The sequence below is a fragment of the Lepidochelys kempii genome, chromosome 14 (genome assembly GCF_965140285.1).
Source record: "Lepidochelys kempii isolate rLepKem1 chromosome 14, rLepKem1.hap1, whole genome shotgun sequence".
Lineage (NCBI taxonomy): Eukaryota > Metazoa > Chordata > Testudines > Cheloniidae > Lepidochelys > Lepidochelys kempii.
This window is the reverse complement of record NC_136393.1, coordinates 31,144,958-31,172,900: the sequence shown is the minus strand read 5'-3', so window position 1 is coordinate 31,172,900 and position 27,943 is coordinate 31,144,958. Positions and strand designations below refer to the sequence as shown.

General features: G+C 47.9%; 2 protein-coding genes across 2 annotated transcripts in view; both read right to left on the bottom strand.

The window, feature by feature from the left end:
* Window positions 1-26,440, bottom strand: part of LOC140898238 (uncharacterized) — a 31,648-nt gene extending 5,208 nt beyond the window's left edge. The window contains exons 1-3 of the mRNA XM_073311798.2: window positions 26,242-26,440; window positions 25,150-25,273; window positions 7,134-8,156 (exon numbers count right to left, since the gene is read on the bottom strand). Of these exons, the coding sequence (XP_073167899.2) occupies window positions 7,134-8,090 (957 nt within the window). The 5' untranslated portion in view covers window positions 8,091-8,156; window positions 25,150-25,273; window positions 26,242-26,440. The remainder of the gene's footprint in view (window positions 1-7,133; window positions 8,157-25,149; window positions 25,274-26,241) is intronic.
* Window positions 19,692-25,140, bottom strand: LOC144929058 (uncharacterized). Its single transcript, XM_078848831.1, has 2 exons — window positions 23,928-25,140; window positions 19,692-23,009 (listed from the first exon to the last, which is right to left on the bottom strand). The coding sequence occupies exon 2, from the start codon at window positions 22,976-22,978 to the stop codon at window positions 21,962-21,964; it is 1,017 nt and encodes a 338-aa protein (XP_078704957.1). The 5' UTR covers window positions 22,979-23,009; window positions 23,928-25,140; the 3' UTR covers window positions 19,692-21,961.
* Window positions 26,441-27,943: the final 1,503 nt, after the last annotated feature.

Genomic DNA, 27,943 nt, shown 5'->3' with positions numbered 1-27,943 from the left:
TCGTTGATTAGGGGACCTCTGGATAGTCTTGCTGTCCATAGAAATGTCCAATCCCTTTTAAATCTTGCTAAGTCTGTGGCCCTCAACCACTTCCTGTGGCAATGAGTTCCCTAGGTTAATTAAATATAGTGTGAAAAGTATTTCCTGTTAACTGGTTTTGAATTTGTCACCTTTTAACTTTGTGGTGTGTCCCTTGTTCTTGTGTTATAAGACAGGGAGAACAGAAACTCCTGATCTCCCATCTCTAGACCATTTATTATTTTTTACTCCCCTTTTACTCATCTCCTTTCTAAGGTAACAATCCCAGTCTTTTCAGTCCATCTTCATATGAAGATTCTTCTGGGTCCTTGATCATTCTTCCTGTCCTTCTCTGCCCCCCCCCCAACCACCGCCACCACCACCACCGATTTTGCAGTAACCTGTGAAAACTGGGGTGCCCACTACTGCCCGTGGTCTTCAGATGAGGTCACACCATTGATTTACATAAAGGCATTAGAATATTCTCTGTATTGTTCACCATCCCATTCCTTATGCATGCTGACATCTCGTTAGCTTCTTTGGCCTCAGCTGTGCATTAAACCAAGCTTTTCATAGAGCTGCCCACAATGGTTCCTTTCTTGGGTTGATACAGTTCATTCAGAATTCTGATTTAGAAGAGTTGAAAATGTGTCCCTCCAATGTGCATTACTTCACAATTGTCAGAAAGAACTTAATTGTCCATCATGTTGCCCATTCCCCTTGCTTAGTTAGGTCCCCAGAAACCTCCAGAGCAAAGAGATCAGAGACAGAGTCCCAGAAAAAGGTGTCCCTTGGTGCCATTCAGGGGCCCAGGCAGCCCCCTGTCAGGACTTGTGGTTTCTGTTCACAGCTCTGGAAAGGGAGTGTTGTTTAGTGGTTAAAGCAGGGAAGGAGACTGAAAAACAGAACTTCTGGGCTCTTTTCCTAGCTTTGGGAGGGGAGTGTGGTCAAGCTGTTCCAGCAGTGGCTACAAATGGCATATCCAAGCACAAAGAATCAGCACATTCATTCTGAAGGGCAGCGTGGCTACATTTCCACTCACTGGTATTAGGAACTTGGTTCTTCTCTGTGCTGCTGGAACTACCTCATCTCTAAAGTCAGAGGCGAAATGATGCTTGTTTGCCTTTTGGGGCAGAGGTAGGAAACCTTGCTCTCCAATAAGACCTGGGAAGCACACAGCTTCGTTGATACCAGTGTGTGGAAGAGCTGAGACTTGAGCTCACAGCCTCCTGGCTCCCAACCATGATCATGATGGAGCGGCCAGGCGACATTCCTCCTGGTAAGAACTGGGGCTTCAGGTCCATGCCAAGAGACCTGAGATACTCAGAGGGTCTCCCACAAATTCTGGGAGCTGCAGCCCCACAGCATCCCTCTCTGCCCCTCTAGCTCCTGCTGTCCCCCACAGTCATTTGCCCCACAAGTGTTCTCCTGAGTCTCCACCTTCCCCTGCCTCCACCATCTCCATCCCTGCTCCCTCAGTCCCTCTTTGTCTCATAATGACATGGTGGACAGCTGCTTTTCCTGCAGGTGGCCGGCTTCCACCCCACTGGGAACAATGGAAGCCACTGGCCCTCTTGCTAGCTAAACATCCATAACCCCTGCAAGGGCTGGGGAAGTGGCAATCATCTTGATGAGGGCAGCCAGTGGCTTCTGTTCTACTGAGAACAATGGGGAGGTGGTGAGTGGTCTGAAAGCGGGCAGTACTCTGTGAGTTTGTTCTTAGTTATCCTCAGACAATGAGGTTTAAAAAGACAAAGACGTGATATTGTGAGTCACCATAACTTCACAATTCTTCAGACAATCCCCCACACCCTGGAGCCAGATTGGAGCCAATGCCCCTAGAGGGGAAAGCCCCTATGTCCCACTCCCCCACCCAGACAGTTCCTCCACCCTGGGACTCAATTGGAGCCAGTGCCCCTTACAGCGGGAAGTCCCCGTGTCCCATTCCCCTGCCCAGGGCCAACCTGTTTCCCCACCCTGGGACTGGATTGGAGCCAGTGTCCCTTAGAGGGTGAAGTCCTCGTGTCCCATTCCCCAATCTCCTTTGCCATCTCCTGAAGAAATAAGGAAGCTTAAAAGAGAACAACCCAGTGTGATTAAATGCCAAGGTAGAAGAGTTTATTTGCACTCAGCATGAATCATTCACACCATGTAAAGTCAGCCCGTGGGCAGCCAACAGAAAGGAACATAAACAGTGAGGGGGGAATTAGGAGGGAGAAGAGGCAATCTGGGAAGTCAAAGACATAAAGACACTTAACTGGAAATTCTTCACTAACCGCAGAAGTAGGAAGGTTGCACAAGTCAGTGGGCCCATTAGACCTCGGCCCCTCAAATCTTTTTACCCCTCTTAACAGATTGTCTTGTGTCCTGTTTCCTACCCTGGTCCCCATTGCCCAGGCCCCACCTCCTCTCCCATTGCCTGACACCATTCCCATTTTCTCTCCCTTCATGTACAGGGGCAGCTAGTCTGGCTCCTCCTCCTTATTCCGAGCTACTTTTCAAGGCTGTCAGGCTCGCCATGAAGCGCCAAAAACAACTGGAGTAGCCGCTGGCAGGCCAGAGGGAGAGACAGGCATGGGAGCAGCCAGCTGTCTGGACCAAAGGCCAGAGTCCCTTGAGCCACACTTTGGGAATGGCTGTTCCATCACCTGGGTGAAACAGAAGCTATCTCGGCGGGCAAGGACATTGCCAGGAAGCTATGGGGTTTCTTTGCCTCAGGCTCCATCCCAGAGAGTGTTGTGGAGAAACCTACCCCAGGCTCTCTGTGCAGGTAGCAAAGATAAGGCACTGTCAGAGACTGAGGTGTCAAAAGAGGAGGTTCTGGAACAAACATCGTTTACACTACACTAGCTCTGCCTCCCAAACTCCTGAGGATGCAGCTGAGCCAAAATATTTAAATATAATTTAAAACCATTCAAGTTACCTACTATAAAGGAGGAGCTGAAGACTGTTGTATTAAAAGAGATGCTAGGGAAGAGTCAGAGATTACAGACCAGCTTCCATACCAGCTACATGGATTGAAACGGGCACTAAAATAATCTGAACCTAAATGAGGATGATATGAAGGGATCTAACCAAAGGAACCTACTGGGATTCTCTAGAGTACCTCAGCAGAACAGTGGATGAAGAAGATCCAGGTGACATCCTTTATTCCAACTTCCAGAAAGCCATTGGCAAAGCTCCTCCAAGAAGCCATGAAGGGAACCAAGACATCGTGGGGTGAGTGGTGAAGCGTTGTCATTGATTGTATACTGGGAAGGGAAAGGGCACAAAGAGCAGAGCTCAGTGGTCAGTTTTCCAGCCCAGAAGATTGGCAGTGGGAAAGAGCTGCTGAGTGAGTCGTGGGAAGCAGTGTGGGCTGAGGAATGGAGCACTGGCCTAGGAGCCACCAAATGAAGGGTCTGCTTCTGACCTGCTCTGTGAGCTTGGACAAGTCGTTTCCCCTCCCATGTCTATTTGGATAATAAGCTCTATATACAGACAAGAATATTCAGAGTAAATACTAAACATCTCCAAACAGGTTTTGGAGGGGTATGAAGCCTCAGGCTTTGGAACTTAACGAGTCAGGGTTAAGAGAAAAGTTTTCCTGGAGATAGATAAGCCTATAACTCTGCTCACTGCAGAGCTTCTTCACTTTCCTCTGAAGCATCTGGGCTGGCCACTGTTGGAGGCTAGACTAGATGGACCATGATCTAATCCAGTCTGGCAATTCCTATATCCTCATGTTCTTTGGGGCAGGGACTGTCTCTCACTATGTGTCAGCGCCCAGAACAAAGGGGCCTAATCTTGGCTGGGGTCTCAAGGCGCTGATCTAATACCAATAACATATAATACGGAATAGAGTTATATTATGAAGGTCTATCAGCTACATTCATACATGCAGAAAGAGAGATGTTTAATGGATCTGACCCAAGTTAACCATTTGGAAGGAGGTTAATTAGCATCCCTAATGAATGGGTAACAAACACCTCTTGTGGATTTGCTCACAAAGAACTATGAGGCTGGGGACAGGAGCTGTCTGTCATGCAAACAAACCACAAGAAATTCGCAAGAAATCGCCTTTGTGAGGGGTATCAATGGCTGAGGATCACTAACCCAGGCATATCAAAAGAACTGAAACACTGACAAGGATCTTGAAACACAGATCACAGAGGAAAAGACCCTCTTTAAAGGGGGTTAAAGGAGATGGATGGCGGATAGCTGGGCTCTGACAAACAGAATGTCAGCCCTCATCTATACAGGAAAGATTTTTTTGGTATAGGCTAGTGTGAATTTAAACCAGCGTATATATCTCACCATGTGGACAGCTACTCCAGTTAAAGCAGCTTTTTTCTGGTATAGCTTATGTCGCTTGGGACAGGGTTTAAAATAAGCTGAAAAAAGTCACTCCTATACTGCAATAAAACTGTCCACATGGGGATTTAACTGGTATAATAGTAAAACGTTTATAACTGGTAAAACTTTCCTGTTTAGAGAAATTTCCTGATGTCTAGAAATTTAACATATTTTCCTTTTAGTCTTCTGTAACTAAGCTGAGAGTACATCATCTAGTGTAGTTTACAAGCAGTTTACATCTAGATATGTCATGCAATTCATTTCTTTGAGTTTACTAGAATAGTTTCTCTATTTTGAATATATCTGGTTTGTTTTTAAGGAGACGATAGGAGTAAGACTAAGTAAGGACGAGACTCTAGGTAATTTCACTCTGGACAACCCAAGAGAGCAAAAGCATTCTATTCCCAGTCCTGCCACTGGCCAGGTGGGTGACCTCAGGCAAGTCCCTTACCCCTCTCTGGGTCTCTGGCCAGGTCTACACTATAATCTTACAATGGGTATAACTACGTCACTCAGGGGTGTGAAAAATCTCATGGAGGTGGATTAAATATGCCAAGGAGAGAAGTTCTCCCGTCGGCATAATAGAGTCTTCACTGAAACTGCTGCAGTGCAACTGTGCCGCTGCAGCATTTTAAGTGTAGACCTGCCCTCTGTTCCCCTCCCCTATTTGTCTGTCTTGTCCATTTAGCCTGTGAGCTCTTTGGGGGAGGCACTGTCTCTCAACATGTGCATGTGCAGCTCCCGCTCAATGCGGCCCTGATCTCAGTTAGGGACTCTAGGCTGGACTGTAATGCAAATAAAAAGTTGAGAATGCTATTGGCTGCCTAGAGCTCACCCCCAACTCAGGACAAAGGATAGGACAAAGGGGACTCTGAAGAGGAGTGGTGTGTCAGAACAAGGCACAGAGAGATGCTGACACAGCAAAGAGGAGATAGGTAGGGCGCCCTGTGGTTTAATGTATTTATTACTGATCTAAGGAACAGGGTGAGCAGCGAGGTGACAACATTTGCAGATGACACAAAATTATTTTAGTTTAGTCACATATAAAGGAGGCTGAGTGCAGAGGGATCTAGCAAAGCTGAGGCAATGTGATGGCAGAGTGAATGCAGTGCAGACAAGTGTGAGGTAATGCATCAGACAACAGCATGCCTTCATATTTTTTAATGAAGATTCAATTTATCTAGGAAGTGCTTAGATACTATGGTGATGGGTGCTATCAAAACCGTACTATAGATAGATACGAGATTTTTTTATAACTCTCCATTCACTTGATTAGGGAGAGCTGCTTAAAAATTAATGGCACTACATGGCCTATGAAAAGGAACAAGATGAACTACTCATACACAATGCTAGTAACATCTCAGGAAAAAGGCCTACAAGGCTTGGTGGACAACTGAATGAAAAGCTCTGCACAATGTGCAGCAGTGGCTAACAAAGAAACACACACACACAAGACATATAAACAGTTGGATAGAAAATAATACTGAGAATATTCTAATGCCACTATATAAATCAATGGTGTGTGTAGTTCTGGTCACCCCATCTCAGAGAGGACATAGGAGAAACGGAAGGTATTCAGAGATGGGTGACAAGAATAATTACAGGCCCAGAAGAGACTTTTGTATGACGAGAGAATGAAAAGATTGGAACCGTGTCAGAGACGAGATTAATGAGAAGACATAGTAGAGGTGTATAAAACAATGAATGGGATAGAGAAGGTGCTCCTATTTGCCCTCTCTCTCCATACAAGAAAAAGGGTACAGTCAATGAAACTGAGACAGAAAATGTAAAACTGATAGACATGCTATTCTACACAATGCATAAATAACCTGTGGAAATCTCTGCCACAAGGTGTATGGAGGCAAACAGTAGCATTGACATTAGACACTGATGTGAAGGACAGAAATACCGTCCCTAGTTACAATGGCTAGGAGGAACATTTATAAGGGGTGCTTATGTAAAGAGCAGAAGCGATCCATCCATTTCCTGGATAGATGGGACAGCTTTTCCCCATGAGTAGGCTACTGGAAAACTTTTCATTAGGGGAGTTTCACACCTCCCTTTGAGGGAGGTGGTAATAGCCACTTTTGGAGACAGGTGATGGCAGTAGAAGGACAATTGCTCTGATCCTATGGATGAGACACCATTCTGGAGTGCTGTGTCAGTTCCAGTGTCCACACTTTAAAAAGGCTGTTGCAAAACTGCAGAGGATTCAGAGAAGGGCTACACAGAATGATTTGTAACATGCCTTACAGTGAAAGGAAACTTACGGAGCTCTAGCTATTGAAGGGTAGGTTAAGAGGGGATCTAATCACAGCCTGTAGGTACCTACATGAGGATCATATTGCTGATACCAGAGGGCTCATTACTCTAGCAAAGTTCCAGTGGCTGGGAGCTGAAGTCAGCAGTGTTCAAACTGAAAATAAGAGGTAAGATTTTATGGGATTGTAGTGAACCCTGGGAACAGATCCCAAAGGCTGTGGTGGATTCTCCATAACTTGGAGCATTTAAACTGATTTTGGATTCCTCCTTCTAAAACACACTTTCTCACTCAACCACAAGTTACTGGGCTGGATGCAGGAATCACTGGGTGAGATTCTCAGGCATGTGATGTGCAGGAAGTCAGACTAGATGATCTAATGGTCCCTTCTATTCTGAACATCTATGCAATCTCTGTGGCCGTTCCTAATCTCCAGAAGACAAATCCCCACCATGCAGACAGCTCCCCACAGCGGAGCCCACACTGATCCCTGCATGATCCTCAAACCTCGAGCTGTTCAGAATGTCTGGGTGGGGAAGGTCAATAGCGGGTTCTCGCCCTTGTGGATTTTCTCGTGTCTCTTGTGGTGGGAGCTGTGGCTGAAGCCCTTCCCACAGAAGGTGCAGATGTAGGGCTTCTCGCCCGTGTGGATGCGCTGGTGCTGGGTCAGGGTGGACTTGTCCGTGAAGCTTTTCCCACAGTCAGAGCATGTGTAGGGCTTCTCCCCGGTGTGGATGCGCTGGTGCCGGAAGAGGTTGGAGCTGACACTGAAGCTCTTCCCGCAGTCAGTACATTTGAAGGGCTTCTCGCCCGTGTGGATCCTCATGTGCTTGATGAGATCGGCATTCTGGCTGAAGCTCTGCCAGCACTCGGTGCACGTGTTCAGCACCTCCACCTTCCTCCTGGCCTTGGCCTTCCCCACGGCACCCTCACGCTGCTGCGGTGACGAGCACTTGCCTGGCCTCTTGCCCATCAGGTGCCGCAGGTGCTTCTTCTTGTGGGAGCTGCGGCTGAAGCTCTTCCCGCAGTCAATACACTTGTAGGGCTTCTCACCTGTGTGGACACGCTGGTGCTGGGTTAGGTTGGACTTGTCGCTGAAGCTCTTCCCGCAGTCAGGGCAGGCATAGGGCTTCTCACCCGTGTGGATGCGCTGGTGCCTGCTGAGGCTGGAGCTGACGCCGAAGCATTTCCCACAGTCAGGGCATTTATAGGGCTTCTCATCCGTGTGGGTTCTACGGTGGTTGATGAGGCTGGAGTTCTGGGTAAAGCTTTTCCCACACTCGATGCAGATGTTGGGGCTCTCCTCTGTCTGGGTTCCCTGGTGCACCACAAAGTCCTTTCGCTTCTTAATTCCTTGGATGAGTTTCACTGGTCTCTTCTTCATGGGCTCTGGCTCCTCTGGCCTGCACTGGCTCTCACAGGGTTTGTCCTGCTCAGGGCTCTGGCTCACATTCCTCTTGGATTTCCTGGGCGACATCTTCGGTGTATTGGCTTCCCTGGATAACGATTCAGCTCCTTACATTCAGTTGTACCCCATTGCAAGCTGCAAAATCAAAACAACTCTTCAATTAATTTCCTTCAGAATGTATTAGTATTTATGGGGCATCCATCAGAAATACCCACTCAGAATATTAAATTCTTAGTCACTTTATTATGGTGCAAAGCCATCACCTAGCACCAAGACTAAACCAACTGAGACATTTTTAACACCCCAGCAATAGATTCTCTGAACCAAACACTAGAAAAGAGCATAATCCAAGGAGCCGCTTTGGGAGATCCCAATGACTTTGTCCCCAGGGCAGCGGATCCCCCCAGCAGCGCGGGGACCAGGTAGAGGCAGAACTGGCTTTTCCTCTCCCTGCTCCTCACCCTGTCCCAGGAAAGTCAATCTGCCCCGGGGTGCTGCAGGGAATGGGGCTGGGCAGGGCTGGGAGCCTGGAACCTCCCTCCCCACTGACTGCTCCTGCTGCCCCTGCCAGCTTCTGCCCCTGTCTCCCTCCTGCCCCCTCGGGCTGGGAGACTCGGTCCTCGGCCGGGTCCTGGGGCGGTCGCTCTCCCGGCTCCTGCAGGCGCTCAGGCGGGCAGAGCCGGGGGGGGGGCAGAGCCGGGGGGCGGGGGTCAGGGAGGGCAGCAGCTCCGGGACTCGCAGACCCCCGCCCCCCCGGGAGCAGAGCTGGGGCGAGGGGGGGCCGTTGGTGCGGAGTCACTTTCCTGCCCGGCCCCGGCCCTTCCCCCGGGTCTCTCCCCTCACCTGCAGGCTCCGGCTCCGGGGCTGGTGTCGGCAGAGCCCGGGGCTGGTTCCAGCCCCCGGAGAAAGTCCCCCGACTGGGCCCGGAGGGGCGCTGGGGAAGGGCTCTCCCCGCACACACCCCGCTGGGCAGCGGCAGCAGCGGCGGCTCAGCCCCGGCTCACAATGGAGGCGGTGGCAGAATCTGACCCAGGAAGCTCAACCCCGATGTGCGGAACAGACAGGCAGACAGCAGCAGCCTCCCTCCCTTAGCAACAACCAGGGCCCTCTAGCGACAACACTGACTGAAAACACGTTCCCTGCCCCCACACCCAGCACAGAAATGTGTCACAATGGGGATTCGGCCAGAATCCTTCTCTCTCTCCTGAGCAGAGAGAAACCTCCAGAGGTAAAGGAGCAGAGACAGAGCCACAGAGAAACCTGCCCCTGCTGCCAGCCAGGTATTCTGAGAACCCCCTGGGGCCTTTATTTCAGGGATGCCTCAGAAAATTCCTGACTGGAGTTCCTGGACTCTCCTCCTTCCTGTCCCCACCACATGTGTTCATCACAGGTGGATGCGTGCCATGCCAAGCCATCTCTTTGCCTGTCTCTTCCACCCAAGTCAATTGTGCCAAGAACTCTGGCCTGATGATCTGGGATGGGTCCCTCCCACCTGCTCTCTGTGCCATGGAAGGGGGGGTGGAGGCAAGGCACACTGGTTCATGTTAGAGTGGCTGCTCGTGCACACCCAGAATACCAGACATTCTGGTACCTCCAAGAATGGCGTGGACCTGCCCCTGCTGGCATGACCTTGGACACATGGTGGATGTGAAATCACACCTCATGTGCCCCCTTGCTCCTCCTGTGTGACCTTGCATGCGAGGTCACACCCAGCAGGGGCGGAGTGACATGCGCTTCACAATGGTGTCCCCTGTTCCACACTGGAAAAAAAACACATCTGGTTTTGTCTGAGTATTGAATGGGACACAAACCCTAGAAAAGCAGGACTGTCGCTTGTGGCCTGCCTATCTGGGCATATACCTTTCTGCCACCAATCCCTCCCCACTGGAGAATTGGATTGATCTAGAGGCCAGGGTGTCTGACTGGATGTGGAGGTATACAGGGCTGCTCTGGTGCCTTTCCCTTCAGAGGAGGGTGCTGGTGATCAACCTGTTGGTCTAGTTCATACTCTGGCACTGGTTCAACATCCTGAGCCCCTCCCCGGGCACCCTGGCTAGCCTCCAGATGATCCTGAAGTTTTTCTGGCCAGGGCTGCACTGGGTCTCTGTGGGTGTCCTGATCCTCCCCCGGGTGCGGGCAGACAGGGCCTGGTTTGCATCCACAGCCAGGTCCATGCCATCCACCTTCAGGATCTGTAGAGACTCCATTTACAGCGTGCTGGCACATGCCTTACTCTGCCGCCTCTGAGGGTCCCACACAACTCTTTTATCTCCATCCAAGAGGTCTCTCAAGAGAGCTCTGTAAGCGCCGGTCTTTTACCAGGACTGCCTCAGAACCAGGAAGCTAGTTTCAGAGACCAGGTTGTAAGTGCTGCTGAGTGGGAGAACCTCTGCACAGAACCCCTGCTGCACAATCCACACCTCACTGTGAAGTGGTGGAGTCCCCGCTGGTGCACTGGATGATGGTTCTGGCTGGTGCCACCAGACTCAGAGACCTGCACTACGATCATAGAATTATAGAATATTAGGGTTGGAAAAGACCTCAGGAGGTCATCTAGTCTAATCCCCTGCTCAAAGCAGGACCAATACCAACTAAATCATCCCGGCCAGGGCTTTGTCAAGCCAGGCCTTAAAAACTTCTAAGGATGGGAGATTCCACCACCTCCCTAGGTAACCTATTCCAGTGCTTTACCACCTCCTAGTGAAACAGTGTTTCCTAATATCCAACTTAGACCTCCCCACTGCAACTTGAGACCACTGCTTCTTGTTCTGTCATCTGCCACCACTGAGAACAGCCTAGCTCCATCCTCCTTGCAACCCCCCTTCAAGTAGTTGAAGGCTGCTATCAAATCCCCCCTCACTCTTCTGCAGACTAAATAATCCCAGTTCCCTAGGCCTCTCCTCATAAGTCATGTGCCCCAGCCCTCTAATCATTTTCGTAACCCTTCACTGGACTCTCTCCAATTTGTCCACATCCTTTCTGTAGGGGGAGGACCAAAACTGGATGCAATACTCCAAGTGTGGCCTCACCAGTGCCGAATAGAGGGGAATAATTACTTCCCTCGATCTGCTGGCAATGCTCCTACTAATACAGCCCAATATGCCGTTGGCCTTCTTGGCAACCAGGGCACACCGCTGACTCATATCCAGCTTCTCATCCACTGTAATCCCCAGGTCCTTTTCTGCAGAACTGCCACTTAGCCAGTCAGTCCCTAGCCTGTAACAGTGCATGGGATTCTTCCTTCCTAAGTGCAGGACTCTGCTCTTGTCCTTGTTGAACCTCATCAGATTTCTTTTGGCCCAATCCTCCAATTTGTCTAGGTCACTCTGGACCCTATTCCTACCCTCCAGTGTATCTACCTCTCCCCGCAGCTTACTGTCATCTGCGAACTTGCTGAGGGTGCAATTCATCCCATCATCCAGATAATTAATAACGATGTTGAACAAAACCAGCCCCAGGACCGACCCCTGGGGCACTCCGCTTGATACCAGCTGCCAACTAGACATCGAGCCATTGATGATTACCCGTTGAGCCCGACAATCTAGCCAGCTTTCTATCCACCTTATAGTCCATTCATCCTATCCGTACTTCTTTAACTTGCTGGCAAGAATACCATGGGAGACCGTATCAAAAGTTTTGCTAAAGTCAAGATATATCACATCCACCATTTTCCTCATATCCACAAAGCCAGTTATCCCATCATAGAAGGCAATCAGGTTGGTTAGGCATGATTTGCCCTTGGTGAATCCATGTTGACTGTTCCTGATCACCTTCCTCTCCTCCAAGTGCTTCAAAATGGATTCCTTGAGGATCTGCTCCATGATTTTGCTGGGGACTGAAGTGAGGCTGACTGCTCTGTAGTTCCTTGGGTTCTCTTTCTTCTCTTTTTTAAATATGGGCACCATATTTGCCTTTTTCCTATTGTCCGGGACATCCCCCGATTGCCACAATTTTTCAGAGATAATGGCCAATGGCTCTGCAATCACGTTAGCCAACTCCCTCAGCACCCTTGGATGCATTAGATCTGGATCCATGGACTTGTGCATGTCCAGCTTTTCTAAATAGTCCTTAACCTGTTCTTTCACCACTCAGGGCTTCTCACCTCCTCCCCATACTGTGTTGCCCAGTGCAGCAGCAAAGGGAGATGGACCCGACAGCATTCAGCCAGTGTATGGGGCTGCCCACCCTGTGTCCCTGTCATGTGCTCTAGGAAGTGAGGGCAGCCTTGCCTCGTGCTTCTCTGGCTTTTCTTGAGCAGGTCCTGTGGGAGAGTGCCTCCTGTCCATCTCTCACCCCTGGCCCTCTGGAACTCGTCATTGGGCTCCGACAGCCTCACTGGCTGCTCCCAACATGCCACCTGAGTCAGCTGCATGACATTCAGCCAATCCGTGTCCGAACCGCACCCAGAAAATACCAGTACATGCTCATGCGTCACATCCTCCACTTCCTCACAAGCCTGTCCCACCCCAACACCACATGGTGGAACCTGCTGCCACTTGAGGAGGGGGAGGAATGCCAGCCTCTACTCTCCTATGGTTCTACAGCCTGCCAGGGATATTAATTGGCAGCCCCTCCATGGAGCCATAAGCATAGGCATGTACCTGGCATGGTTCATGAACTCACGTAATTCCTGTCCCTTCTGCAGAGACGGAGACCCTGGTGCACATCTATATAAGATGCATCAAGGTGCTTTTCCTCTTCCAGAAACTCTTACTGAGGTTCTGACTGCACTTCCCTGCGCATCCTAATTCATGCACACCCCATCTGCAGGCCCACAAAGTCATGAGATCTTGTCAACCTCCTTCTGGCACTGGCCAAGACAGCCATCCATCACTTCAGGAGGAGGACGCTGGACAAGGGGTTCTCTGAGGCCTATTTCCACTCCCTCATCTGATCATGCCACGGGGCAGAGTTCCTCTGGGTGCTGTCCACTCACTCCTTAGACACCTTTGAAGCAGTGGGTGCTGTCAGGGATTCTCTGCACAGTGTCCCTCTTTGGATCCCTCATTTCCAACCTTTAATCTTCACTCCTGTCCCTGTTTTTTCATTTGTTGTCCCCAGAATTCACTTGTGGCCTGGGTCCAATGACTGGGCCTAGATCTGTCTGCCCCAGCATTCTTAGTACCTGTTGTGCCAAGGAGATGCAGGCCAATGCCAATAAGGCTACCGCAATTGACAACTGGATGCTGGCAGGGGTTGTTTTGTGTAAATAAATAATCACAGAAATAGCCACTTTCTTCTAACACTGAATTGTAAGTGTTGGAATGATGGAAGCAGAATTAACCCTGGAGCTGCTCTGCATCTATCTGTCTCACTGCAGAGCTTCTGCCCAGAGCCCTTCCCAGCCCCCTCCTGCTGCAGTCCATGACCCACAAATGGCCTTGGTGGGTGGGGACGGACATTGCTTGTGAGATCTTCGGATCTGACCTGCTACAAGTCCAGCTCTTAGCCAGAAATTCTGGCATTGTTTGCTCTCTGGTCTGTCTCCAACTCTGTGGGGGTGGCAGACTTGCAGCTTGGGATAGCTCTATGGGGCTACACAGTGTAGGAATGTGGGGGAAGCGGGAAAAGAGCAGATGAGGAACCTATTTAGCAGGAGCTGTCCTGAGACTTGCAAAGAGGTACTGAGTAGGGGGATTCACACAGGGTGATTAGGGAGAATTGATCATGGAGGGCACTGATTAATTATTGCAAGGGGGTAGGAGAGTTAATTGCTGTCAGGGAGTTGAATGATTTTAGGGAAGCAGCAGAGAATTGATCTTTAGAAGGGGAAATTGATAATGTCTGAGCAGGGGAATATAGAGTAGGTATCTCAGAAAAGAGCTACAAGAACAATTCAATCTTGGGAAAACCTGCCTTGCAGTGAGAGACGAAGGTAAGGCCTGGTCTACACATAAAATGTAGGGCAACATAGCTATGTCCCTCAGAGGTGTGAAATATTCACACCCGTGAGCAGCTGCTTAGCTTTGCCAACCTAACTACAGGTGTAGACTCAGCTAGGTTGATGGAAGATGCTACTGTCAATCTAGCTACGATCACTCAGGGAGGTGGTTGTTCTACAGCGAAGAAAAAAATCCTTCCCTAGCCTGCATCTGCACTACAGAGTAATGCTGGCATAGCTAAGGCACTGTAGCTATGCTGTTATTGTCCATGTAGTGTAGACAAGGCCTTAAAGAGCTCAATCTATTTAGCACCGTGTTGCCACCTGTGGTAATTTTGCCACCATTCACAACAGTAAATGCTTTTTAATGTTCTGTGTGATTGCAGACACTTTACTGGTGTCAAACATGTGTGTTTGCCTGAACCATCTATCTACAGTACATATATGATCCTCTTTCCCTTAGGGCCTTACCCTCCTTAATGTACATAGCCACAAAGCACCCCTAGGAGGTAGGACAGTGCTATTATCCACATCCTTCCAAGAAGGGATTAAGTGACTGGCCCCAGGTAATACAGGAGACCTGTGGCAGAACAGGAAATTGAACCCAGGTCTCCCATAGCCTAGTGCCCTAACCACTGGGCCATTCTTCCATTAGGCCTCCCCCCTGGGGCTTAGGTAAGACTGCTCTCCTTCAAAGTGGCTGCCCTTTCCCTGCAGACTCAGCATGTGGGACTGAGGCTGTTCCCAGTAAAACGCCTGCCACCTCCCCAGATTTTCAGTTAGATTGAGCCCAGGCTGTCTTCAGGAAGGATGTCCATTGCTTTATGGTTAGGGGAGTGGACAGGACTATGTGAGGAGACAGGGAAATTTGGGAAACAGGACAGATGCTGAGGGGTCACCAGGGAATGTGGAGTGAATCAGGGGAGGCAGAGAAAAAAATGTCAGTGTGTGTGTGTGGGGGGGGGGGGGGGGAGCAGGGAGATATTGTAACGGAAAAGGGAGGGAAATTGTGGATGACAGATTAATGCAGGGGTGGGCTGGAGAGCACAGAGGGAGAATATGAGTGGGGGAGGAGACTGGGTAGAGTTTGGAGGGAGACAGAACAGTGACAGGGAGGAGATGGAGGAGTAGGAGGACAGCTCCCAGAGCACAGGAGTAAGGGAAGTCCTTCTGAGCAGCCAGTGGGGAGGTTACCTCTCCCCATATGTATTTCAGGTTGAATTTTGCACGCAAATTTCTCACGTCTTGAGGGACATAGCTTTACCCTGAAGGCAAATGAAAATAGAAATAAATGAATTAAATAAATCCAATTAAAAATCTGATGATTTTTAAGCCAATCTTGTGGTTTGGGGATCTGACTCATGACTTTTGAATGCTTGGGCACTACTGTTAGCTTATCTGAGAGAAGGCTGAGAAGTTACTTGATCACAGTATGGAAATACCTACATGCGGAGGAGATCTCTGATTGCAGAAGGATCTTTGATCTGGCAAAGAAAGGCAGAATGAGATCCAAAGTTAGAAGCTGATGCTAGGTGAAAATCAGTCTGGAAATAAGAGGCAGTTTTTTAGCAGTGCGGGTAATTAACCACAGGAACTTACCTAGAGACGTGATGGATTTTCCAGGACATGGAGGGGCGCATCCTTTACTGATATAAAGCATCATAGCTCCAGACAATTTACACCAACGGAGGATCTAACCAGCAGCCTTTAAATCAGGACTGGCAGGCTTTTTAAAAAAGATTTGCTCTGGTTCAACCACAAGTTATTGAGCTGGATGGAGGAATCACTGGGTGAGGCTCTCTGGCCTGTGCTAGGAAGGATGTAAGTCTAGATGATCAGAGTTGTTTCTTCTGGCTTTAAAATCTGCATGTATCTGGGGGTTGTTGAGGTTTATGGATTAAGCAGGAGTTAGTGCAGCTCAAAACTGGGACAAAAACTTCAGAGATGGAATCCTGTTCCTTATGGCGTCAATTACACAACTTCAGTTGTCTCCCAAAGGGCCATGTGTCTATCCAGCTACTTTCTTACACTCTAAGGCTTTAGCTCAGGGGTGGCCAACCTGTGGCTCCAGAGCCACATGTGGCTCTTCAGAAGTTTATATGCGGCTCCTTGTACAGGCACCGACTCTGGGGCTGGAGCTACAGGCGCCAACTTTCCAATGTGCTGGAGAGTGCTCACTGCTCAACCCCTGGCTCTGCCACAGGCCCTGCCCCCTTCCCACTCCCTCCCCTGAGCCTGCCATGCCCTCATTCCTCTGCCCTCTCCCCCCCCCCCAGCCTCCTGCACTCTAAAAACAGCTGATCAGGAGGTGTGAGGAGGGATGGGGAGGCACTGATCTGCGGGGCTTCTGGTGGGTAGGAGGTGCTGGGAGCGGGGCGTGGGGAGCTGCTGATGTATTACGGTGGCTGTTTGGCAATGTATATTGGTAAATTCTGGCTCCTTCTCAGGCTCAGGTTGGCCACCCCTGCTTTAGCTCATGAGTTATTGCACATGATGAAAACCTATCTGAAAGTTAAATCCGCTGGGGAAGAACAGCAGCGTTTCTCAGCTAAAGCTGGAAGTGTTTGCAGGGTTTCAGCCAGAGTGTTCTCAGCTTACTCACAAAGTTGTTGGGTCAGTCCAGCTTTCCCCAGCACACACAAACAAGCACAGACAGATGAGAAGGCAGGAGAGAGAAATACAAGAACTGATATTCCATTTCTGCTCCAGTGGAAGGTGTGTGGTACAGAGCTACCAACTTTTGTGCAGATCCATGTATGATGTTTTAGGCAAATTATTTAATGAGCTAATTTGCATATTTATAAATTACTACTCCTGAGTGGCAAAGTATTGTGTATAGCCCATTATTTTTGTTACCTCAGTTCCGTCTCTTTGTTCCTCTTATCCACCTGCTACATGCTAAGCCAGGGTAGCCAACCTGAGCCTGAGGAGCCAGAATTTACCAATGTACATTGCCAAAGAGCCACAGTAATATGTCAGCAGCCCCCATCAGCTTCCTCCCCCCTGCTCCCAGTGTCTCCTGCCCACCAGCAGCCCCAGCAATCAGCATCTCCCCCTCCCTCCCTGCACTTCCCAATCAGCTGTTTCGTGGCGTGCAGGAGGCTCTGGGGGGGGAGGAGAGGGAGTGAGGGCATGGCAGGCTCAGGGGACGGGGTTGGAAGGGGGCATGGCCTGTGGCAGAGCCAGGGGTTGAGCAGTGAGCACCCCAAGGCACATTGGAAAGTTGGCGCCCGTAGCTCCAGCCTCGGAGTCGGTGCCTGTACAAGGAGCCACATATTAACTTCTGAAGAGCCGCATGTGGCTCCGGAGCTACAGGTTGACCACCCCTGTGCTAAGCTCTTTGGGACAGGGACTGTCACTAGCTTTATGTTTGTACCCCACCCAGCACAGTGGAAATCGGACCTGGATGCAGCTTCTAGGCTCTATCGCAATCTAAATGTTAAATAAATAATGTAACTGTAAACTTATGAGAGAGGTTTGAAAGAGAACTGGATAAATTCATGGAGGTTAAGTCCATTAATGGCTGCTAGCCAGGATGGGTAAGGAATGGTGTCCCTAGCCTCTGTTTGTCAGCGGGTAGAGATGGATGGCAGGAGAGGTCACTAGATCATTACCTGTTAGGTTCACTCCCTCTGGGGCACTTGGCATTGGCTGCTGTTGGCAGACAGGATACTGGGCTGGATGGGCCTTTGGTCTGACCCAATCTGGCTGTTCTTATGTTCACCCTGCCCCTTGTGCAGGTGCATTATAATACATTCTGTCACTGCAAGATCACAGACTGTGTTTTCCCTCAGGAGGATTTGGGCTGAGGCCATGCAGACCCACACCCTGGATTTCTTCTTGAGCTAACGGAGCAATTGGTAGCAGAAGCAGGCTGCTAGGCACCTACGTCCCAAGTTTAGGCTCCCCTGTGATCCACAAACCCCACTCCACTGCCTGCAAGCACCCCAACTTACCCCATCTAAGTTTTCAGGGTAAAAGTTCCCTAGGTGCCTATGTTTCTGCCTCTGAGCATGCACACTGTTGCCTGCCTCTAGGCATCCAGACACATATCTCCACCTAAGGCCCAGAACAATCCATGAACTGGAGAAGACAGGTGGGTGAACCCCTATCTTGCCTGTAGGGCCAGGTCTGGTAGGTGTGCTCAGAGGCCACCTACCAGACCGGGAACCATTCAAAATGTGGACATCCAGCTTAACTCAGTGGTTAGAGTACTCAGCCGAGATGTGGGAGACCCAGGTTCACTTACCCCCTCTGTCTGTGGGGGAGAAATAATTTGAACAAGGGTCTCCCAGGTAATAACCATGGCCCTGGCACTAACATGTGGTGCAGCAGCATAAAACGATGTCCTGAAGAGAGGGACAGACAAGAAGAGGGTAGCTCAAGTGGGGAGGAGGCTCAGGATCTACCAGTAAAAAGGCAGAGAAGGCACCAAAAAGAGGATGTGTTGGGTAAAAATGTGATTTGCTGGAAAGGGGAAAGCTGGCCCTTGAAGGGCTGTGTGCAAGGAGCCTGGTGGTGAGGGGCACAGTGCATATGATTGGTGAGGTTGACCACTGGGACACTGACAGAGGGAATATACTTTGGTGCCAAGGTGTGGATCGCTGGGTGAGAAGCTGACATTCATTAGAAAGAGGTGCAGTCATCAAAGGAGCAACACACGCTGCAGAGAGGCAAAGGTGGGACAGCTGGGTAAAGCTGGACTTTGCAGCCAGAGACAGGAGGAACTAATTCCCTCCTGGGGTCACACAGCATGTTGTTGAAAAACTTCTTTTATTGTGAATGGTGATTTACAGTTTAATATTTTCCTAAGTGAGTATTTGATGTTACTTTCTATTTGATTGTTTTGCCTTTATAAAGTTTAAAATGTAAGGTTATCTCCATGGTGTTGTTTTGCCTCCACCTTTTCTCACAGTAGGCGTAGCCTAGCCAAGCTCTGGGTCACAGTATTTACCCCTCAGGAGAGCACTAACCACTGAGCTCTGGGATATTCTGGTGTGGGGCTCCCTCAATTTCTCCTGTTCCACTGTGTATAAATAATTAAAGAGTCATGGGGCCATAGCAAGAGAGAGAGAATGACTCTGTAGCCTGGTGTTTTTGAGGTGGGTGACCGAGGATCAAGTACCCTTGCTCCTTTGTGAATCCACGCTTTACCCTCTAGGAGGTGATCCATATAGAGAGAGATGCAACATACACTTTGCCACTGGATTATACAACTATTTGTGATACAACAGTGGCATGTTGAGAATCAGGGCTCCTGGATTTGGCAGAGAAGTGTGTTCAGAACTGGGGTTAGAGACAGGGTAGCCAGGTACATAGATATGGCATATATATTCTGAAAGACATCACTGGTAAAGATATGAAACTGGGATCTGGCATTGTAGGGATCTTGGATCTATTTCCAGCTAGAGACCTAGCTTAGTCAATCAGGTTGTGAACTACAGAAATAATAATATTACTCTGCAACAGAAATGAGCATAGAATGTAGTCACCTGGCTCACAAGTGCACCTTCTCCTAGGCCAAGTGGTGTTTTATGCGCAAGTCCCACTAACACATATCATGCATGAGATTTTATTTGAGATGCAGGAAGACCTGCCAGGGCTGCAAATGCATGAGATGGCAGGTTGGGGCAACTTGTCCACTTCAGGCCAAACTCTAAAGACAGAGAGTCATAAAACACCCCATGTTTGGGACTAACCTGCACAGCTTCTGCAAAGGAAAAATCATGTCTCCCTGATCTAGAGGAATTCTTTGATCATTCATTAACAAAAACTAATATACAAACTGGTTCTCATTTATCTAATTTATTTAGACTTTCAAAAAAACCTTTTGACAAAGTCCCTCAGCAGAGGCTCTTAAGGCAGCCAAGTAGTCACAGGATGAACGAGAAATGTACTGTTATGGATTGGACACTGGCTAAGAGGCAGAAAACAAAAAGGATAAATAATCAGTTTTTCAATATGGTAAGAGGTTAACAGTGAGGTGCCTTCACAGTCCTGTATTAGGACTAGTTAGGGTGACCAGATAGCAAATGTGAAAAATCAGGACAAGGGAGTGGTAATGGGGGAGTGAGGGAGTAAATAGAATCCTACATAAGACAAAGCCCATAATAATCAGGATAGTCCTGATAAAATGAGGACATCTGGTCACAGTTTGACTTTTATATTTGGGGGGCAGCTCCAGTCAGGCCAATGGGGCTGTGCTTGGGAGGGCAAATTCCACACTTGCCCAAGGCTTGCAGTTTTGGGGGCAACACCCCCTCTGCCCCATCCAAACTTTGCCCATGCCTAGGGCCAGTGTTTAATATGAGAACTGAGGTGGCAAAATTTGCATTACTTTGTGTATAAAGAAGTAACTTCAGAGGGGACCTAACAATGTTAGATGAACTAGACAACATGACAGCAGATGGAATTCAGCGCAGGTAAGTGCAACACAATGCACTTTGAGCCAGATCATGCCATCAGTTTAAAATCAGATTTCATTTTCCTGGTAAGTGTTTAAATAGTATGGTGATGGGTTCTATGAAAAAACCCTATGATTGACAGAGGTCAGCTGAGATTTTTCAAAACCATCTAAATGGATTTGGACACCCAGCTCTGGAAATTGGGGGTAAAATTTTCAAAAGTGCCTAAGGGCTAGATTTTTAAAATTATTTAGGCACCTAAAGGGATTTTCACAATTGCCTACATGCCTAACACCCATTGATTTGAGCGGGTATTTCAATGAGAGTTAGGCACTTAGGCACTTTTGAAAATCCCACTAGACATCTATCTGCATCTCTAAGTACCTAAATACCTTTGAAAATCTGGCCTTAAGTGATATAGCAGAACAACTTTTCTTGACTTTTAGTGGGAATTAGGGTCCTAAGTGCTTAAGTCAACTTTGAAAATGAGACTTAAGTGTTGCAATGCTGAGCAGAACAATGCCTAAATACCATTACAAATCACTTAGGAGCTTTTGAAAATTACACCCTGGGCATCCAAACTCCTTAGGCTGCTTTGAAAGTCTCTACCAATATAGATATATATTTAATCTCCCTATTCAAAGAGAGAGTTTTGCTTGGAAATTGCTGGCACCATGTGGCCCATTAAAAGGGACAATATCATCTACTCATACACACAGCTAGGATCTAAATTAAGTGCAACAACTAAGGAAAGAGATGCTGGAGTCATACTAGACATTAGTGAAAACCTCTCCACAATGCGCAATAGTGGATAAAAAATAAAAGTATGGATAAACATTTGGATAGAAAATAATACTGAATATTCTAATGCCACTATATAAATTGATGGGACACCCAAACCAGGAATACTGCATTCAGATCTGGTCATCCCATTTCAAAAAGGATATAGCAGAATTAGAGGGGGTTCAGAGACAGGGAACAACAATTGTTAGTGGGCAGGAGAGACTTCTGTATGAGAAGGGGATGAAAAGACTGGAACTATTTAGTCTAGTGAGATGATGAAAAAGAGGGCACATGATTTAGGTGTATAAACAGCAGAGAGAAAGTACCAGTAAATCGGGTTCCCCACTAGCCCTCTCTCATAGTACAAGAAAAAGGAGATGCCCAGTGAAATAATGGGTACTAATTTAAAACTGACAAGAAATACTATTTACACAATACATGGCTAGCATGTTGAACTCACCGTCACAAGATGTTATGGAGAACAAGAGTAGGATTCCAAAAAAAGGGAATTAGACACATCTATGGGAATGATAAAAAATATAATCAACAGTTACCATGGCTAAGATAAAGTTTTCTAAGGGATCTTTATATTGAGGATATAAGCCAGCCAATTAACAGCCTGGGAACAGGTAGCCACTTTCCCCCCATGGACAGGTTATTGCAAAATTGTCCCTTATGGGAGTTTCACACCTTCCTTTGAGGTATGTGGTTAATAGCAACTTTTGGAAATGGGACTGGAGTGGTTTGACTGCCGGTCTGATGACATGTAGCAGTTCCTACTCTCCAGGTCACACTCTCCAGGGTGCTCACTTTCTCTCTCTGTGTATGTCACCCCAATCCGCCTTCTGGCTCTTTAGTATGCACCCCATTCTTTAGAACGTTTGAGTGGGGTAGGGCCACAATGGCAGGAAGGACACCGAGTTCCTTCCCTTGTGGATTTTCTCATGTCTTTTGTGGTGGGAGCTGTGACTAAAGCTTTTCCCGCAGTAAGTGCATATGTAGGGTTTCTCTCCCGTGTGGATCCGGTGATGCTGGGTCAGGGTAGATTTGTCAGTGAAGCTTTTACCGCAGTCAGTGCATGTGTAGGGCTTCTCTCCCGTGTGGATCCTCTGGTGCCTGATCAGGTTTGAGCTGACATTGAATCTTTTTCCACAGTCGGGACACTCGTAGGGTTTCTCTCCTGTGTGGATCCTCATGTGTTTGACCAGGTCCGAGTTCTGGCTGAAGCTTTGCCAGCATTCAGCGCAAGTGTTGGGGATCTCGATTGTTGAGGTTCTCTTCTTTGACGCTTTGGTTTCTTTGACCTTCCCAACAGTAGTGCTTTCCCGGTGGGTGCATTTACCCTGCCTCTTCCCTGGAGGACTCCTCAGATGCCTCTTGTGGTGGGAGCTACGGCTGAAGCTCTTCCCACAGTCGATGCATTTATAGGGCTTCTCACCCGTGTGGACGCGCTGGTGCTGGGTCAGGGTCGACTTGTCCGTGAAGTTTTTCCCACAGTCAGGGCAGTTATAGGGTTTCTCTCCCGTGTGGGTTCTCTGGTGTCGGATAAGGTTTGAGCTGACACTGAAGCTCTTCCCGCAGTCAATGCATTTATAGGGTTTCTCCCCCGTGTGGATTCGCCGATGGTTAATAAGGTCTGAGCTCTGAAGGAAGCTTTTCCCGCACTCAATGCAGATGTTGGGCCTCTCCCCCATGAATGTTCTCCGGCGGACGATGGTACCTTTGCGTTTCCTCACACCTCGCCCACTGTGAGCAGATTTACTTTCCTCTGGAGTGTTTTGCTGCTGTGCTTCTGATTCGCCTGGGCTCCTAGGGGTTTTTTCCTGCTCAGGGCTCTCAGAAACATTGCCTTTGGATCTTGTCAGAGACATCTTGTATGGTTCCTCCATCTCAGACTGTTCTCCTTCTTGTCACTCACAGCTGGGATAGAGAAAGAATCCAGAGATGAGTCATTCCCTGTGCTGTGGGGGAAAGGGAACCTCAGAAGGGGAACAGAAAATCAACACCTGTTGACAGAATATCTTCGAATTTACCACAATAAAAAACCCTCACCTTTCATGAGCCCTAAATTCATGACAACATCATGGACCTAGCAAAGCCACTACACTGTCCCTCTTCCAATACTCTCCTTTGCCATCATGCCTATAAACATCTCAGTAACGATGAGCTATGACCACTCTTTATCACACTGATTACAATTGCATAACTGTTCCTTTGTGCATCCCATCAGTTTGTTGCATTTGCGAATTGTACTTTAGATTGTATAAGCTCTTAGGAACAGCAACTGTCTTTGTACAAAGCTCAGGACAACAGAACTGGACTCTAGGCTCTCCCGCAGGACAAATAATAATGCTACAAGGAGTGGGTGCTCAGCACCCCTGAAAATCAGTCCTTCTATTTACAGAGGGGAACATTTTAAGCACTGAAATAAATTATCTAGGGAGGTTGAGGAATCTCCATCACTGGAGGTTTTTAAGAACAGGTTAGACAAATACCTGTCAGGGATGATGTAGATAATACTTAGTCCTGCCTCAGTGCAGGGGACTGGACTAGATGACCTCTCAAGGTCCCTCCCGTCCCACATTTCTACGATTCTATGATTTTCCAGAGGGCCTAACTCCAACTTTCAAAAGCATCTAAGGGACAGATTTTCAAAGGTATTTGGGAGCCTAAAGATGCCAATAGATGCTTTTGAAAAGTTCACTGGATGCATAAACAGGTTAGATGCATAACTCCCATTGAAAGGCTCCTAAATGCCTACGGTGCTTTTGAAAATTGTATCCTTTCTTTAGGAATTAAAAATAAACTGATACAATAATCACCAAGATGCACCCATACCTTACTGAGTCATCCCCAGAACTCATTACAGTTCCACTTGTCCCTTCTGTCCCCCATTGCTTCTGCCATGACCCTCATTTGTGTTAGGTCTGAACACTGGACCCAATCCTGCATGCAGTTAAGATGGCAAAAACATTAACTTATAGGATTGTTGTTATTATTCTCATGAGCAATTATTCACACACAAAAAAGTTTGCAAGATTGGGCAAATGGGTTGTCTTGGATAATGATAGCCCTGTTGGTAACAGAATGGAATGAATACAGGACCCACTGAGTAAAAAATTAAAAGATGGTAATATAATGCCAATCAACATGGTTTTATGGAAAACAGCTCTTGTCAAACAAACCTGATATTTTTGAGGAGATTACAAGTTGGGTGATAAAGGAAGTCATTATAAAGTCATTGCTGGTAAAGTATGACTCAAAAATTATTAGAGTAGTAAAAATGATAAGGATAGGTCAGTATTGTAGAGCAAATGGGAGCTTTTGGTAAGATGAGCTTATCAGAAATACATTTGTCTTAATACAGTCAAAGGTAAGGTTATACATCTAAGAACAAATGTAGGTCATGCTTACAGAATGAGGGACTGTACCCTGGAAGGGAGTAACTCTGAAAAGGACTTTGGGGTCATGGTGGAACCCAGCTAAACATGAGCTCCCAGTGTGATGCTGTGGCTAAGAGATCCAATATGATCCTTGGACGTATGAGCAGGGGAATATAGAGTAGGGAGGTGGTATATTGTCTGTATAAAACATTGGTGAAACCATTAGAGGAATTCTGTATCTGATTCTGGTATCCACACTTTTTAAAAGGATATTGGGAACCTGGAGAATTCAGAGAAGAATGATTTGAGGCCTGGAAAACCTGACTTCAGAAACTCAATTTAACACATCCAAAAGAAGGTTAAGCAGCAATGTGATCACTGTCTTTAAGTATCTATAAACAAAGACATTTTTGATAGAGTAAGAATCTTTCAGTTAGCAAATAAAGACAGAACAAGATCCAATGGCTAGAAGCTGGAGCTAGACAAACTCAGGGGAAAAGGTGGAAACTTTTAAAACTGAGGATAATTAAGCATTGGAACAGCTCATTGGATGGATGTGGTGAATTCTCTATCACTTGGAGTCTTTCAACTAAGATTAGATGTCTCACTCTCCTGCTCCAAGCTCAGCCACAAGTTATTGGGCTTGATGCAGGAAACACTAGGTGAAATTCTCTGACCTGTGAGTTGAAAGATCAGCCTAGATGATCAAAATGGTCCCTTCCGGCCGTAGAATATATGAATTGGCTGTGGACTATATACATATACTTCTTTCTGCAAGGCGCCCAGGCCACTTTTGTGTGCCTGAAAAGAACAATAATCATCATCATAAAAAGCAGAATCAAAGGAGCAGCCTTGGGGGATACTCCTTGGCATTATCAGGAGCTGGCTTTCCCTCTGTCTGCTCCTTGCCCTGTTCCCAGGAAAATGAATCTGCCCAGGGATGCTGCAGGAAAGGGATCTAAGCAGGTCTGGGAGCTGGGAACCTCCCCACCTCCTGCTGCCTTTGGTAGGCTGTCTCTACTGCCAGAAGAGGGGTTTTGTTTTAGTTTTTTACAAGATAACAAATGACAGCCAATTCTTGGTAAAATGCCAGCGGAGACAGGGTGCAGCCAGATTTTTACCGCATGGGGAGGTCAACACTATACCCCCCTCGCCACACCTGGGTTTGTTCTTGAGCAGCTACATCATGGTAAAAATTCAAGTAATTTCTCCACTAAGATTTTACAGCAGGAAAACAAAAGGGTGTTAGCTATCTCCTGCTGTAAAAAACACCCCCTTTGTTGGCAGCAAAGACAGCCTCAGACTTTCTATCCTTTCTTCAGTTCTCTGTAAGATTTTCAAGAGCTCAGCCCTCAGCAACTCCCACGATTTTCCATCGGAAGGGGGCACTCGCCATTGTTCTCCATGGGGGGCATTCTCCATTGTTCTCTGTGGGGAGGTGTTGGGAGCTGAGCACTTTTGAAAATCTTGCCCTGCATGGGAGTATTGATCCCTCCCGAAATTTTGTTCTCTCTCTCCTGCTCCCTCTCCACTCCCCTCTGCCCGGGAGACTCGGTCCCTGGCCGGCCCGGGCCATTCGCTCTCCCGGCGCTGGCTCGGCTCCTGCAGGCGCTCAGGGGGGCAGAGCCGGGGGGGGTCAGGGAGGGCAGCAGCTCCGGGACTCGCAGACCCCCGCCCCCCCGGGAGCAGAGCTGGGGCGAGGAGGGGCCGCTGGTGCAGAGTCACTTTCCTGCCCGGCCCCAGCCCTTTCCCCGGGTCTCTCCCCTCACCTGCAGGCTCCGGCTCAGGGGCTGGTGTCGGCAGAGCCCGGGGCTGCCCCAGGGGCTGGTTCCAGCCCCCGGAGAAAGTCCCCCCGTCTGGGCCGCGAGGGGCGCTAGGGAAGGGCTCTCCCCGCACAGACCCCGCCGGGCAGCGGCAGCTGATCAGCGCGGGCTCCTGGCTCACAATGGAGGCGGCAGCAGCAGAGTCTGACCCAGGAAGTTCAACCCCAGTATCCTTAGCAGACAGACATAGAGCAGCCTCCCCTCCAAGCAACAGCCAGAGCCCTCTTGTGGTAGAATCTGAGGAAAGCTCCTCCCCGTGCTCTCCCAGAAAGGGATCCAGAAAGAATCCTTCTCTGCTTCCTGAACAATGAGAAATCCGTCCAGATCGAATGAATCAGAGATAGAGAGAGCCCTAGAGCAGTAGCTCTCAGCCTTTCCAGGCGACTGTACCCTTTCAGTCGTCTGATTTGTCTTGCGTACCCCGAGGTTTCAAAATACGGTAAGGTGACCACCACATTTTGTAAACCAAATCCAGGGACACACAGAGGTGGGAGCACAGCAAAGAAGCCAAGACTGAAAATGTAAGTTGCAGAGCATAGGGAGGCAAATTTATTTAGCAGCTTATATTTTAACGGTTGAACATATACACTACAAATACAAAACAAATATGCATGTAATCCGTGTGGATGTGATGTCACACTAAAGAAGCGCATTCAAACACTGGTTACAAACAATACAAAAACATTGTTCATCAACATCAGTTTTCTGTACCCACTGTCCAGATGGCCTATTTAAAGAATCTCTTTCTTTGCACCACTGCCAATGTCATTTATTTTTGACAGGCTTATCAATGAATGCTGTGTTATCTCTGTTTTGCAAGAAAACCAGCATGACAACTTATTGCTTCTGCTAGTGGAATCCACCTAGAGATTAACCTCCAGGTTAAAGTGAAGTTTGTTTTGACAATAACTTGAGAATGGCTTTCACAGTTTCAACCTTGTCTCTGGATTTTTCTCCTGTCCACAGGTCATTCATAACACAAAATACCATTTCAACTGAAGCATTACTGCCAGGCAGGCACCGGATCAGTTCTGCCAGTTTTTTTATATTTGCATGTGGTACTGAGGATTCCCTATGATGCTTGATTACTTCATCCCATCTGCCACACACTGTGATCACTGTAGTTGTGTCATTGCATTCACATAGTTTCCCTGTCACAAACTCATTTAACAGAGTCACTTCATCAAACATCAGAGGGGTAGCCGTGTTAGTCTGTATCCACAAAAACAACTAGGAGTCCGGTGGCACCTTAAAGACTAACAGATTTATCTGGGCATAAGCTTTCGTGGGTAAAAGACCCAACTTCTTCAGATGCATTTATCAAAAGTGGGTTTTTTTTACCCACGAAAGCTTATGCCCAAATAAATCTGTTAGTCTTAAAGGTGCCACCGGACTCCTCATTGTTTTCATCAAACAGTTCATCCTTGTTAATTGTCACATTGGGGTATTTCTTCTGCAGTAACTCGACTGCTTTTTCAATCTTGGATCTTAAAGGAGCTTTCTTTAAAAGCAGACACTTCAAATCTCTCAAATCATCTGTATGCTTTTGTCAAGGTTCCTTCCCCACTCTGAACTTTAGGGTACAGATTGTTATACCAATAAAATAAAAACTAGCAGGATCTTATTAAAGGGAAAAAGGCAAAATACC